Source organism: Rana temporaria, chromosome 7 (assembly GCF_905171775.1).
Source record: "Rana temporaria chromosome 7, aRanTem1.1, whole genome shotgun sequence".
Classification (NCBI taxonomy): domain Eukaryota; kingdom Metazoa; phylum Chordata; class Amphibia; order Anura; family Ranidae; genus Rana; species Rana temporaria.
This window is the reverse complement of record NC_053495.1, coordinates 154,932,151-154,948,478: the sequence shown is the minus strand read 5'-3', so window position 1 is coordinate 154,948,478 and position 16,328 is coordinate 154,932,151. Positions and strand designations below refer to the sequence as shown.

General features: G+C 47.3%; 1 protein-coding gene across 2 annotated transcripts in view; it reads left to right on the top strand.

The window, feature by feature from the left end:
- The window catches only part of LOC120945789, a 90,416-nt gene that overhangs the window by 23,174 nt on the left and 50,914 nt on the right, over nucleotides 1–16,328 (top strand). For both annotated transcript variants that reach the window (XM_040360194.1, XM_040360195.1), the window contains exon 6: nucleotides 11,678–11,743. In XM_040360194.1, the coding sequence (XP_040216128.1) occupies nucleotides 11,678–11,743 (66 nt within the window). The remainder of the gene's footprint in view (nucleotides 1–11,677; nucleotides 11,744–16,328) is intronic.

Genomic DNA, 16,328 nt, shown 5'->3' with positions numbered 1-16,328 from the left:
GTGAGTATTTCTGGCCACAAATATAGGCCCACTTAATTATCAGACTCCACACCCCTCTGATGGGGCAATAAACATTTTTAGGGGGGGAGGGGCAGAACTACAATGGAGTAGACAAAAAAATGCCACAAAAAAAATTGGCTAGGTGTGTTTGTCCCTAGGATAGCATGCTGGGCAGCTTAATAGTGGTAAGGTAAAAATATGCAGGTAGGCCAACAAAAAGAACATGGAAAGCTTATCAACATGCATGGGGAGAAACTGGAACATTCAACACACAGCATATTACAATCATGGTAATTAGGGAAAAAAACAAGAAATACAGGGCCAGATTCACAAAAGAGATACGACGGCGTATCTGCTGATACGCCGTCGTATCTCTGTTTCTATCGATGCGACTGATTCATAGAATCAGTTATGCATAGATAGCCAGAAGATCCGACAGGTGTAATTGTTTTACACTGTCGGATCTTAGGATGCAATACCGCAGCCGCCGCTGGGGGGAGTTTGCGTCGTAAACCAGCGTCGGGTATGCAAATTAGGAGTTACGGCGATTCCCGACGGATTTTCGCGTTCGCTACATCGCCGCTAGTCTAGTTTGCCGTCGCAAAGTTAGTCGTTTTTTTTTTGGTGCCTTAACTTTACACAGCAATCGTATTACTGTATAAAGTATGGCCGTCGTTCCCGCGTCGAAATTTAAAAAATAACGTCGTTTGCGTAAGCCGTCCGGGAATACGGAATTACGCTACGCGCATCGCCGTTCAAAAAAATGACGTCACGGCGCGCAAAGCGCGGCGGGAGTTCGGAAACAGAGCATGCGCGGTAGGTCCGGTGCGGGAGCGCGCCTAATTTAAATGGCACACGCCCATTTAAATTGACCCGCCTTGCGCCGGAGGCGTAGGTTTTCATCGCAAGTGCTTGGTGAATCAGGCACTTGCGATGAAAAATTGCCCTACGTGAATCTGGCCCACAATATTTTGGAATACATTATTAAAGACATAGATTGTGATGTTAAAATGAGGAAACTTACCTTAAGATACTCCTCCTGCAGAACTTGTATGATGGCAGAACACGTGTCCAGTATGATGATCCCAAGCGCCTGGGGAGAGATGCCTGTCGAGAACTTGACGTCCTGCAGGCTCCTCCCAGTCGCCAGGTACCGCAACGTGGCAATAAGCCTCTGCTCGGCCATGATGGCTTGGCGCATCACAGTGTCCTGCCTCGTGATATAGGGGGACAGAAGATCCAGCAGACGGTGGAAAACGGGGTCCGTCATACGGAGAAAGTTCCTGTAGTCATCAGGATTATTCTCCTGGATTTCCCTAAGCAGAGGCATATGAGAGAATTGGTCAAGCTGGCGCAACCAATTCTTGGCCCAAGAACTCCTCCTCCCCCTGTTCCTGGCCAAACTCCTGGATTGATGATAAAATCCAGAACCAAGCCCATATCCAGCACCAACTTGAGTAAAGTCACGCTGCTGCTTCATCATGGCTTCAAACGGCCGGCTGGTCAGTCAAGAACGCACTCAAACAGAAAGCACACCCAAATCCAGCAATACCTGCAAAGAACGCGCGACAAACAGATACGAGCGGACAGGACGCCACTGCAAAGCAGAAATGACCTGAAAGCCTGCACTGATTGCCAACTACGATCCCACAAGCACACACTGAACCCGAGAATACAACCTGTAAAGCGCGGAGACTGAAAAGCGCAAATCGGCTCTAACCAAACCTTCGCTAACATGCGGGAACACGTAACTAGCAAAAGCGGAACAGAGGGCGGCGCCGTAAGCTTTGGCCTTTCCCTTTATAGTGACGTCGTACGTGGTTTACGTGCCCGCGTTCTGATCCGAGGGGATTTTTGGCCGCTGGTGTGTACGCACATCAGACCAACGGACAATTCAGCCTTGTCTGCTGGAAACGGTCCATCGGACATGTTTCATCGGACATGTTCGGTCGTGTGTACAAGGCCTAAGACGCACTTTTTTCCTCAAAAAATGTGGAGGAAAATGTCCCTGCGTCTTATGGAACGAATATACATTAGGCCCCACCCCCCCGCTGCCATACGTCATGAGAAGTAAGTGAGGGGCACAGAAATAAGTTCCTGTCTGTGGAAAACCCATCCACCTGCTCCTCTCCCCCTCCTCCGTTTGCAGTTCAGTCCTCTGCTCTGTCACTGTGTGCAGACAGTGTAGCTGATGGCTCGTGAAGTGTAGCTGTCCTACAGATCCAATCATCACACTTCTCCATCCAACTCCACCTCCAGCAAGCCTGCAGCCTGTCCGGACTGAGCAGCTTCACACATCCCTTCTCTCACCCCTCCCTCCTTGCTTGTGTGTTCTGTCTGTGAAGGAGGTGAGCGGGAAGATTAAAAAGAAGAAGACTTAGGCCGGGTACACACGGACAAACATGTATGGTGAAAGCGGTCCGTCGGACCGTTTTCACCATACATGTCTGCCAGAGGGCTTCTGTACGATGGTTGTACACACCATCGTACAGAAGTCCGCGCGTAAACAATACGCGGGGCGTGTCCGCGGTGTCGCCGCGTCGATGACGCGGTGTCGCCGCGACAATGACGCGGCGACGTGCGCGGCCCGCCTTTAAAATGCTTCCACGCATGCGTCGAAGTCATTCGACGCATGCGAGGGACGGCGGGCGCCTGGACATGTACGGTAGGTCTGTACTGACGACCGTACATGTCCGAGCGGGCTGAATTCCAGCGGGCTGTTTTAAAACAAGTCCAGGAATATTTGTCTGCTGGGAAAAGGCCCGGCGGGCAAATGTTTGCTGGAATTCGGCCCGCTCGCGCCCACACACGACCAAACATGTCTGCTGAAACTGGCCTGCGGGCCAGTTTCAGCAGACATGTTTGCTCGTGAGTATGGGGCCAAACACTGCTATACTACTGAATGAGCCAGAGAGCACCCAGGAGAGTGTGAGGCCTCGTACACACGACAGAGTTTCTCGGCAGAATTCAGCGAGAAACTCGGTCAGAGCCGGATTCTGCCGAGAAACTCGTGTGTACACTTTCGGCCCGATGGAGCCGCCGAGGAACTCGTCGAGAAAATAGAGAACATGTTCTCTATTTTCTCGTTGTTCTATGGGAGAACTCGGCCCGCCGAGCTCCTCGGCGGCTTCAGGGCTGAACTCGCCGAGGAACTCGATGTGTTTGGCACGTCGAGTTCCTCGGCCGTGTGTACGAGGCCTGAGTGTGTGCACTTCTCACCAACCCCCTCTATTCTCTCTCTCTCTTCCTAATCCCAGCTCAGCATAAAGAACATCTTTTAGAAAATCACCCTTTGCAGGGATAATGAATTTGGCTCTCATTTCCAGGAGCACATATTCATGGACAATCTCTTCTTCCTTCTTTGTGCATGTTTCCAACCTTTTCCTCCACTCTTCATCACTGAGGAGTAGAGATGTCCCGAACTATTCGCCGGCGAATATACCTTTTTCGCATTCGCTGCGGCGGGCGAACATATGCTATGTTAGGTCCGCCAACTATTCGTCATCATTTAGCAAACTTTGACCCTGTACCTCACAGTCAGCAGACACATTCCAGCCAATCAGCAGCATACCCTCCCTCCCAGACCCTCCCACCTCCTGGACAGCATCCATTTTAGATTCATTCCGAAGCTGCAGTCTTAGTGAGAGGAGGGACAGTGTAGCTGCTGCTGATTTAATAGGGAAATCGATAGCTAGGCCAGTGTATTCAGTGTCCACTCCAGGCTTGAAAGACTCACCTGATCTCTGCTGTAAGGACAGCGTCCTGACAGAACCCCAAAAAGCCCTTTTTAGGGCTAGTACATCAGTCTGCTTTTTTTTCCTCTGTAATCTAATTGCAGTTGCCTGCCAGCGTGTGTATGTCAGGTTCACAGCGTATACTGTGCCCACTTGCCCAGTGCCACCACTCATATCTGGTGTCACAGTATATTACATTTAAAAAAATAAAAAATAATTTTGACTGTAATATAATAGCAGTCAGTTGCCTGCCAGCGTGTGTGTGTCAGGCTCACAGCGTATACTGTGCCCACTTGCCCAGTGCCACCACTCATATCTGGTGTCACAGTAGATTACATTAAAAAAAAAAGTTTTTTTGACTGTAATAGAATAGCAGTCAGTTGCCTGCCAGTGTGTGTGTGTGTGTGTGTGTGTGTGTGTGTGTCAGGCTCACAGCGTATACTGTGCCCACTTTCCCAGTGCCACCACTCATATCTGGTGTCACAGTAGATTACATTTAAAAAATAAAATAAAAATTTGATTGTAATATAATAGCAGTCAATTGCCTGCCAGCGTGTGTGTGTCAGGCTCACAGCGTATACTGTGCCACTTGCCCAGTGCCACCACTCATATCTGGTGTCACAGTAGATTACATTAAAAAAACAAAAAACAATTTTGACTGTAATAGAATAGCAGTTGTCTGCAAGCGTGTGTGTCAGGCCTACAGCGTCTACTCTGCCAACTTCTGCCAGTGCACAGTGCCACTCATATCTGGTGTCACAGTAGCTTGCACGCATAGTACAACTAAACAAATCTAAAAAAAATTACAGTCAGAGGCAGGCCACCCCGCAGGGGCTGTCGTGGTCGTGGTGCTGTGATTACCTTTGGCCCTAGAATAATGCCCAGTGTTCAGAGGCCACGTACCCTGAACTCGAAAAGTTCTGAGGACATAGTTGACTGGCTAACACAGGACACCCAATCTTCTACAGCTCGAAACCTTGACGTACCATCCTCCTCCAGCTCAGCTTCGGGCACCTCTCAAGTTACCACTCGCCCGCCTGCTGCCACCACCAACACTAGCACCACAGCTGCTTCACTTGATCTGTCAGAGGAGTTATTTACACATCAGTTGGAAGAAATGAGTGATGCGCAACCATTATTGCCAGAAAAAGGAAGATAAAATGGATATGTCTCAGTCAGGCAGCATTACACACATGGACGTACGGAGTGATGATGATGATGTTGTACCCGCTGCTGCTTCCTTTGCTGAGTTGTCAGATACAAGTGAAGAGGTTGATGATGACGATGTGTTCGTGGATGTCACATGGGTGCCCGCTCGAAGAGAAGAAGAACAGGGGGAAAGTTCAGATCGGGAGACAGAGAGGAGGAGAAGACGAGTTGGAAGCAGGGGGAGGTCGTCGCAAGGAGCTAGTGGCACAGTCACAGTCAGACAGCATGTATCAGCACCCGGGGTCAGCCAGACAGCACGCCAATCAACGCATGCTGTTACCACCACCAGAATGCCATCATTGCAAAGCTCAGCAGTGTGGCATTTTTTTTGTGTGTCTGCCTCTGATAACAGTGATGCCATTTGCAACCTGTGCCAAAATAAACTGAGTCGTGGGAAATCCAACATCCACCTAGGTACAACTGCTTTGCGAAGGCACATGATCACACATCACAAACGCCTATGGGATCAACACATAATGACGAGTACAAGCAGCACACAAGCTCAAAGCCACCATCCTCCTCCTGGTCCAGCATCTTCAGCCACGTCAACCACTGCTGTCCTCCTTGCCCCCTCTCAACCATCCGCCACTCCGTCTCTCGCCTTGAGCAGTTCCTGCTCATCTGCCCACAGTCAGGTGTCTGTCAAGGACATGTTTGAGCGTAAGAAGCCAATGTCACAGAGTCACCCACTTGCCCGGCGTCTGACAGCTGGCTTGTCGGAACTCTTAGCCCGCCAGCTTTTACCATACAAGCTGGTGGAGTCTGAGGCCTTCAAAAAATTTGTAGCTATTCGCACACCGCAGTGGAAGGTACCCGGCCGAAATTTCTTTTCACAAAAGGCAATCCCCAACCTGTACTCTAATGTGCAAAATTAAGTCATGGCATGTCTGGCACACAGTGTTGGGGCAAGGGTCCATTTGATCACTGATACCTGGTCTGCAAAGCGCGGTCAGGACAGGTATATCACCTACACTGCGCATTGGGTAAACTTGCTGACGGCTGCCAAGCATGTAATGCGTTGCTCTGCAGAGGAGTTGGTGACACCGCCACGACTTGCAGGCAGGCCTGCTGCCACCTCCTCTACTCCTCCTACTCCATCCTCTTTGATAACCTCCTCGGCTGAGTCCTCTTCTGCTGCTGCGTCTTGCTCCACATCAACTGCACCCCCCAGCTCCCCAGGGGCTATTCCACATCTGGGATACGACAGTGTCACGCCGTCTTGGGGTTGACTTGCCTGAAAGCAGAGAGTCACACCGGACCAGCACTCCTGTCTGCCCTGAACGCACAGGTGGATCAGTGGCTGACTCTAATAGAATTTGAATTTTTCTATTCTGTTATCATTTTCTGACTTGAATGTCCTTTGATTATAACCATGTGTAACCCTCTACGTTTTAGCCTCTATAATCCCTGTTAACGCTGTGCTACCCTGTGATCATGTGCACATCTTTTGGAGAATATTTTTAACTTGTTTAAAATATATTTTTGTAATAAATAGTATTTTTATATAAATTTCCCTTTTGTGATGACTAATATTCTTACCAACATATAATGCCCGTAAAGTCCATGACTAGCCCCTAGTCCATTTTCTCTTTATAAAATTTGTTTAGGACGTGGCTTGCGTGTTATCATTATGCATCCACATGCGCACTACATGTGAGGATGCATTTCTCTTTTTGATTATGTAGATATTGTGATTAGGGTTGAGCGAACCCGAACTGTAAAGTTCGGGTTCGGTACAGACTTTGGGTTTTTCCCGAACCCGGACCCGAACCCGAATAATTGAAAAAAGTTCGGGTCCGGGATCGGAGTTCGGGAAAAAAAATGTGCGGAGGTCCCCGAAAATTCAATAACCAGACCCTTTAGGTCTGGTATGGATATTAAGGGGAACCCCGCCATCAATTAAAAAAAAAATGACGTGCGGTTCCCGGTAAATATCCATAACCAGACCCTTCAGGTCTGCTATGGATATTCAGGGGAACCCCGCCGTCAATTTAAAACAAAAATTACGTGCGGTTCCCGGTAAATATCCATAACCAGACCCATTATCCGAGCACGTTGACCTGGCCGGCCGCAGAAAAGAGGGGGGGACCTCTCCTGAACCGCACCAGGCCACATGCCCTCAACATGGGGAGGATGTCCCCATGTTGATGGGGACAAGGGTCTCATCCCCATAACCCTTGCCCGGTGGTTGTGGGGGTCTGCGGGCGGGAGGTTTATCAGAATCTGGAAGACCCCTTTAACAAAGGGGACCCCCAGATTCTGACCCCCCCTGTGTGAAATGGTAAGGGGGTACACTGTACCTCTACTATTTCACGAAGGAAGTGAAAAGTATTGTAAAAAAAACACACTGACACCGTAGAATAAGTAATTAAGCATGTGGCCTGGTGCGGTTCAGGAGAGGGGGGGCCGCACTCTGTCCCCCCCTCTTTTCTGCGGCCGGCCAGGTCAACGTTCTCGGATAATGGGTCTGGTTATGGATATTTAGGGGGAACCGCACGTCATTTTTGTTTTAAATTGACGGCGGGGTTCCCCTTAATATCCATACCAGACCTGAAGGGTCTGGTTATGGATATTTACCGGGAACCGCACGTCATTTTTTTTTTTAATTGACGGCGGGGTTCCCCATAATATCCATACCAGACCTAAAGGGTCTGGTTATTGAATTTGCGGGGACCTCAGCACATTTTTTTTTCTGAAAGTCCGTGTCCCATTGACTACAATGGGGTTCGGGTTCGGGTTTTTTTTTTAAAGTTCGGGTTCGGACCCGAACCCGAACATCCAGGTGTCCGCTCAACTCTAATTGTGATCACTTTCTAACCTCATTAAGAAATGTATTCAAATATTCAAAAAGAACACATTGTTAATACTAGAAACAGAAATGAGTACTGACCACAAACTACAATTCAAAAAATGTTTTTTATCTATTTTTTTTAATATAATTTAATTTGTCAGACATTTTTCCTTGTTTTCTTAATATATGTGTGTCATGGACCTTGAGATATTAAAGTGTTTCTACTTGACATATGTTACACAGGAGAGGGACATTCAATGCAAGGCTTTTGAAATGCTAAGTGGAACCAGCTTGCGAAATACCTTTTATTGTGTTCTGCAGGTTAAGAGCGGGTGTCGGAGTCAGGCCGTCTAGCTGGAACCAGGTTATTGTGTACATTGATTACCCCCTGGGGCTTCTGTCTCAATACACAAGTCTTTCTATCCAAGCTATTGGACCAATCCCTGTTGACAATTTCAAGTCCTCATTTGCATGGTCAAGGGGGACCTGATTGAAGACTGGATATACTTTACAATTGACCAATAGGAAAGCGGTTGTTGGGAGTGGGATGTTCCAAAATTCTGTATAAAAGTGTGCTGTGTACTTGAAATAAAGAGTCCTGTTGGAACTTACATACAGCCTGCCTGGTGTTTGTTCTTAATGGGTCCGAATGGCACATAGCTGTAATTCGGATCCCGGAACCTTGGATGACTGGACCATCAGACGTTGCAATCTGCAAGCTGACTCACTGGTAGCAGAGGAGTGTCGGGAGAGCAGGACCTGGGCGAGGAAGGATCTCGTCACATTGGTTGGCAGCGGTGGGATTTGCTCTCCAGTTACTGGGACAACTCCAAACCACCACCATGAATGACCAGCTATGCAGCCTGGAGGAGAACCATGCTAAAAGACTTGCTTGAGAGCCGTGGAGGGACCGGTGGGAAGAACAAGGCCACCCTGATCATTGCGCTAGCCGAGATGGATCAGAGGGATGGTGATGCAGGACCCCGGTCAGTTGAAGACTTGTTCCAGCAGCGAGTTCAACAGCGGTTGGCATTATATGGTGCGAACCCATCAGAGACCGCCATACAGAATACCATTAGAGACCTCCAGCGGCAGGATGAGAGAGAACGAGAGCGACAACAGAGAGAACGAGAGCGGCAACAGGAGCTGAGAATTGCAGAAATACGGCGATCGGTGACAACGCCTAAAGAAGCAGCACCAAATGAAAGAAGAGGAGAGGTACAGATATCAGTAACCATGGAAGAGGAATTCAGAAGGAGGTTGCGAGAGAAGCAGATACAGCGCAGAGGACCAGTATCAGAGGAGGTCCTGCTTGGATGGTCTGATTCGATCCGCTGCGAACTCTGGAAAGAAGCGCTAGCCCGCGAGCAGCGACACCAGGGAAAAGCTCTCCCCTCCATCCATGTAAGGTACTGGTCACAGTATGAAGTACGGATGCTGTTATTGGGGGAACAACCAAAGCAGGAGTGGACAGCAGAGTTAAGCAGGCTGATCCGGGAAGAGATGCGGTTGGACGAGAGCTACAGAGCCCTCCGGTGGTATGTAGTCCAAGAGTGCCCATGGTCAGCGGATGACAGCCCCACGGAAGGCTTTGACTATGATGGCCTGGGATTGTTGTATTGGAGGATGTCCAGGGATCCCAACTTTGGGAGCGATCGGGAGTGGCGTTGGGAGGAAATAATGGAGCACAGAGAGCGAAGACTGAATGTCCCGGAAGTGCACTGGTTACAGGAAGATTTGGAATTCCTGGCCGCTCAAGAATGGGAACTGGAAATCACCTACAAACAGCTGCTAGACTCCGCTCAGCAGCAGGGTGAGGTTCCCTTTACCTGGGACTATGAGGAAATATCAGCTGACAGTGATGAAATCCTGGCTGATGAATCAGCAGTGGAAAATCGGGAGCTTGCCATTCCCAAAGCTGAAGTGCTGACCGCCCGGCCGAGCTCTGCTAACCTCTGCTCAGTACCCATAGCATCTTCTGGGTTCCATGGACAGGAGATGGTGAACCTCTATCCCCAGACACCAGTTGTAGAGACAGGGGATTTGATAGACTTTTCTGCTGAGGAAGAACAACCTGGGGAGCCTCCAGCAGAAGAGCTGGTATCAGGGCCAAACTTCACTGTGCTCTGCCCAGCACCAAGGGCAGTATTTGTGGAGTTACAAGGAACTTCCCCAGCTGAAGCGCTGGTCACAGGACAGAGGGATCAAGACCTCTGCCCCACCCCCGTGGCAGTTCCGGAGGCTCAGGGTGAGAAGATGGCAATCACTCCCCAGCCACAGATTACAGAATGTATGGACTGTTCAGAGGATGTTATGGATTATGCACCCCCAGCAGAAGTGCTGGCAACAGGGCAGAATGCTAGCCATCTCTGCCCAGCACTGGGACCAACTGTGGAGTTCCAGGGAGCCGGGGCGGTTGGCCCCCCTCCCCAGCAACAAGCTGAGGTAGTAAAGCTGTTACTCCCAGCTGAATCACTGGCAGCAGGGCAGGATGCTACTGGCTGCTGCACACAACTACAGCTTGAGCGGATATCGGTGGATGGGACTGTGGTCCCCACTCACAGCAACCCAGCGGAAGAGCTGGCAACAGAGCAGAGTGCCCCGGGCCTCTGCTCTCAACTAACAGAAGAGGGGGTTCCTGTGGTAGTGGATGGGACTCCGATCTCCACAGACACAACCCCAGAAAATGGTGCGGCACTGAGACAGGAGGATGTCGGCTTTGCTTTGCAAGCACCGGGGGATTTTTACCTAGCATCAGTGGATGGGACTGCAGTCTCCACTGGTATACCCCAGGAATGGTGGCCAGTTGGCCCAGATTCCCAATGGCATGATGAACTGAGCCCAGCCACCCTGTCTTCTCTCCAGCGGCTGAAAGGACTCCAGGGAGAAGGGCCAGTCCAGGCCTCTCCCCAGCGGCAGGCGTGTTCTCTGAGAGAGGCAGAGATTGGCTGGGTGAGTAATGCTCTCTTTGGGACAAGGTATCTGGGGTACTGGGTGGGTACCGAAATTGGGGTCTCTCCCAGTGTTAGTCTCCTGCCAAAGGGGGAGATGTGTGACAGACCTAGCCGGGACAGGGGCTTTTGGAGAGGACTGAATGTGAGCCTCTTGCCGTCCGATTATGGGCCAGGACCTCAAAACAGGAAGGCAGATGGGTCATCCCAGCACAGTCCTGGAACTTTAAGACTACTTTTCCAACATCCTCGAGTTGACCCGTTTGGGTCCCACTGCGGCTGTTGGACTGGTTCCCAGGGGAAGTAATGTCATGGACCTTGAGATATTAAAGTGTTTCTACTTGACATATGTTACACAGGAGAGGGACATTCAATGCAAGGCTTTTGAAATGCTAAGTGGAACCAGCTTGCGAAATACCTTTTATTGTGTTCTGCAGGTTAAGAGCGGGTGTCGGAGTCAGGCCGTCTAGCTGGAACCAGGTTATTGTGTACATTGATTACCCCCTGGGGCTTCTGTCTCAATACACAAGTCTTTCTATCCAAGCTATTGGACCAATCCCTGTTGACAATTTCAAGTCCTCATTTGCATGGTCAAGGGGGACCTGATTGAAGACTGGATATACTTTACAATTGACCAATAGGAAAGCGGTTGTTGGGAGTGGGATGTTCCAAAATTCTGTATAAAAGTGTGCTGTGTACTTGAAATAAAGAGTCCTGTTGGAACTTACATACAGCCTGCCTGGTGTTTGTTCTTAATGGGTCCGAATGGCACATAGCTGTAATTCGGATCCCGGAACCTTGGATGACTGGACCATCAGACGTTGCAATCTGCAAGCTGACTCACTGGTAGCAGAGGAGTGTCGGGAGAGCAGGACCTGGGCGAGGAAGGATCTCGTCACAATGTGTAATTTGTGATCTTTAATGCTACGGCTTATCTGTATTAAGTGAAATATTTGACATGCATGCACATTTCTGTTGCATTGTATTTATAGGCAGACCTTTCAAAGGGGGTTGCAGAAACTGTAAGTGTATCCCTTGAACTTGCTGTAAAGATTCTGGTAAGTTTGCTTGTTCACTTGCTTCATTTCTGTTTGTTCGTATCAACTGGTCAGAGAGGTACTGAGGCTGATTGAGAAAGTTCACCCGATAAATTGTTGAATATTCACTTCGATTACCCAATCAGGTGCAGATGAAATAAATGAACAAGGAGTTTCTTTTTTCATAACTAGATAATTTAAGTGAACCTTCAGGCTAGGTTCACACTTGTCCGACAAACTCTCCGACATTGGGAGCTCATGTCGCATTACGGTTGAAAGTCAATGTTTCCCTATGGGAGCCGTCTTAACTGGTCCGACACAAGTTGTCCGACTTCGAAAATGCTCCCTGTACTACTTTGGTCTGACTTTGATCCTACTTCAGCCCATGAAATATCATTGAAGTCAGATCAAAGTAGGATCCATGTCCTTACCATCCGACTTTTAACATCCAACATGGTAATTACAGCAGCAGTAAAAGGAATTTATCTCACACTGGGATTGTTATGATTGGTAAGGCTGGGTTCACACTGATACTACACTATAGTGATACAACTTTCATCCTACTTTGCTCTGCGACATCAGTCCTACATTGGTCCTACATTGGTCTGACATCCATCCGACTTTCATGAACAGGATACTACTTTGATCCGACTTTGTGATAGTCTGACTTGTTCTTTGGCCAATCAAAACAATCCCAGTGTGAGATAAATTCCTTTTAGGCCGCGTACACACGATAAGATCGCCAGAAGACAACGGTCTGAAGGACTGTTTACATCGGTCCAAACCGATCGTGTGTAGGCCCTATAAGTTATTTAACCTCGGTCAAAAAAATGAGAACTTGCTTTAAAATTGAACCGATGGACGCCTAACTGATAGGTCAAAACCAATCGTTAGTATGCAAAAGCATCAGTTAAAAACCTGCGCATGCTCAGAATCAACTTGACGCATGCTTGGAAGCATTGAACTTCGTTTTTTTCAGCACGTCATTGTGTTTTACATCACTGCGTTCTGATACAATCGTTTTTTTAACTTATGGTGTGTGGGCGCGACGGACCATCAGTCAGCTTCATCGGTTAACCGATGACACTGGTCCTTCGGACCGTTCTCATCGGATGGACTGATCGTGTGTACGAGGCCTAAGGCTGGGTTCACACTTGTCCGACAACGGTCCTACATTGGGAGCTCATGTAGCATGACATGTGAAAATCAATGTTTCTCTATGAGAGCCGTCCTAACTGGTCCTACACAAGTCGGTCCGACTTTGAAAATGCTCCCTGTACTACTTTGGTCCTACATTGATCCTACTTCAGCCCATTGAATATCATTGAAGTCGGACCAAAGTAGGAGCCTTGTCCTAACCATCCGACTTTTGACATCCGACTTGTGATTACAGCAGCAGTAAAAGGAATTTATCTCACTCTGGGATTGTTTTGATTGGTCAAAGAACAAGTCAGACTATCACAAAGTCGGATAAAAGTAGTATCCTGTTCATGAAAGTAGGATGGATGTAGGACCAATGTAGGATCAATGTAGGACCAATGTAGGACCAATGTAGGATCAGTGTAGGACCAATGTAGCAGAGCAAAGTAGGATGAAAGTAGTGTAGTAGTGTGAACCCAGCCTGAGGCTGGGTTCACACTACTACACTACTTTCATCCTACTTTGCTCTGTGTTCAATGTTTCCCTATGAGAGCGTCTTGTAGCGTCCTACACAAGTCGGTCCGACTTTGAAAATGCTCCCTGTACTACTTTTGGTCCTACATTGATCCTACTTCAGGCCCATTGAATATCATTGAAGTCGGACCAAAGTAGTATCCTGTTCATGAAAGTAGGATGGATGTAGGACCAATGTAGGATAAATGTAGGACCAATGTAGCAGAGCAAAGTAGGATGAAAGTAGTGTAGTAGTGTGAACCCCGACTTCAATGATATTCAATGGGCTGAAGTAGGATCAAAGTTGGACCAAAGTAGTGCAGGAACTTTTTTCAAAGTAGGACCAACTTGTATCAGACCAGTTAAGACGGCTCTCATAGGGAAACATTGATTTTCACACGTCATGCGACATGAGCTTCTAATGTTGGAGCGTTTGTCGTACCAGTGTGAACCCAGCCTCAAAGGACAAGTCAGACTATCACAAAGTCGGATCAAAGTAGTATCTTGTTCATTCAAGTCAGATGGATGTAGGACCGATGTCGTAGAGCAAAGTAGGATGAAAGTCGTTTGACTGTCGTGTAGTATCATTGTGAACCCAGCCTTATACAATTTATAGTGTGAATATTGTTAACCACTTTAGCCCCGGAAGGTTTTACCCCCTTAATGACCAAAGCATTTTTTGCGATTTGGCACTGCGTTGCTTTAACTGACAATTGCACGTGTGACATTGTACCCAAACAAAATTGATGTCCTTTTTTCCCCACAAGTAGAGCTTTCTTTTTGTATTTTGCGTTATAAACAAAAAAAGTATGACAATTTTGAAAAAACAATACTTTTTACTTTTTGCTATAATAAATATTCCACTTTTTTCTTTTTTAAACAAATTTCTTCCTCAGTTTAGGTCGATATGTATTCTTCTACATATTTTTGTTAACCACTTAAGGACCTTGCCTGTTTTTAAGACTTGGTGTTTACAAGTTTAAAACAGTTTATTTTTTTGCTAGAAAATTACTTAGAACCCCAAACACTATACATTTCTTTCTAACACCCTAGAGAATAAAATGGCGGTTATTGCAATACTTTTTGTCACACCGTATTTGCTCAGCGGTCTTACAAGCGCACTTTTTTTGGAAAAAAAACACTTTTCTGAATTAAAAAATAAGACAACAGTAAAGTTAGCCCAATTTTTTTATATATTGTGAAAGATATTGTTACGCCGAGTAAATTGATACCAAACATGTCACGCTTCAAAATTGCGCCCGCTCGTTGAATGGAGTCAAACCCTTAAAAATCGTTATAGGCGACGTTTAAAAAAATTCTACAGGTTGCATGTTTTAAGTTACAGAGGAGGTCTAGAGCTAGAATTATTGCTCTCGCTCTAACGATCGTGGCGATAGCTCACATGTGTGGTTTTAACACCGTTTTCATATGTGGGCGCTACTCATGTATGCATTCGCTTCTGCGTGCGAGCTCGTCGGGACAAAAGGTTTTTTTTTTCTTATTTATTTTACTTGATTTTATTTATTTTTACACTGTTTTTTAAATAAATAAATACAATTTGATCACTTTTATTCCTATTACAAGGAATGTAAACATCCCTTGTAATAGAAAAGAGCATGACAGGTCCTCTTAAATATGAGATCTAGGGTCAAAAAGACCTCACATCTCATATTTAGGCAAAAAAAAGAAAAAGAAATTGTCATTTGAAAAAATGACATAAATAAATTGGCCCGTTAGACATTTTGACGCCGCTTCCGCCCTGCTATGTTATGGAGACGGGTGGGGGCCATCTTGCCCTCACTTGTATCCATGGCAAGCAGGAAGGACACCATTGCCTCTGGTAAGGGAGAGCGGCGGGAGGGGGGGCCCTCTCCCGCCACTAAAAACAATGATCTTGCGGTGAACTGCTACGCAGACCACCATTATCGTTTACAGGATTGGTGCCTGAAGAGATGGAAACCTCTTCAAATAGAGGACGTATATTGTCGTGTGCAGTTCCTGAAGTGGTTAATCTCAATCAGGTGTTGAGTTTGTGAGCTGGTCACCTTCTCTAGCCTGTGTATGACTTTTTCTCTGTGTCTTCCAGACGCTTCCACGGTGGCCATCCTGTCAGTGAGAATAAGCATGCTGGACATGAGATCCGTTATGGCCGTTGAGAAGGTAGCTTTAATGTCAGCTGCAAAGCCAGACATCCCAGCATACGTGAGGGGGAGATCTGGATGGGGAGTTCCCCTACCGTTTTCCTCCGCTGCTGACTGAGAATTTTTGCTGAATTCCTCCTCCACGTGTGGTGTCGCCATCTTGCCTCCGGACAGGCTTCTCCGGGCTGCTGGTGGATTCATGAAGAGATCCATAATATTCCGTCCCATGTAGGCTTCTCCGGGCTGCTGGTGGATTCATGAAGAGATCCATAATATTCCGTCCCATGTAGGGACTGCTGCTGATAGATGGCGAGATCTGGTGTGAGGTGTGCAGTGTTTTTTCCTGCTCATTATCAGGCAAGCTGAGTGCAGAGAGATAGGTTGAAGCTGCGAGACTGTCAGAGCTCCTGTACTAGGTATCGATCTCCACTGCACGCCAAGCCACGGCCCCTCGTCTACATATTTTTGTTTAAAAAAATCACAATAAGCGTATATTGATTGGTTTGCGCAAAAATGATAGCGTCTACAAAATAAATAGATAGATTTATGGCATTTTTATTATTCTTTTTTTTTTTACTAGTAATGGCGGTGATCTGCAATTTTTGTGGGACTGCAACATTGAAGCGGACAGATCGGACACTTTTGACACTTTTTTGGGACCATTGACATTTATACAGCGATCAGAGCTAAAAAAAATAGCCACTGATTACTGTGTAAATGTCATTGGCAGGGAAGGAGTTAACACGGGGGAGCAATCAAGGGGTTAACTGTTCCTTATGAATGTTTATAACTGTGGGGGGTAGGGCTTACTG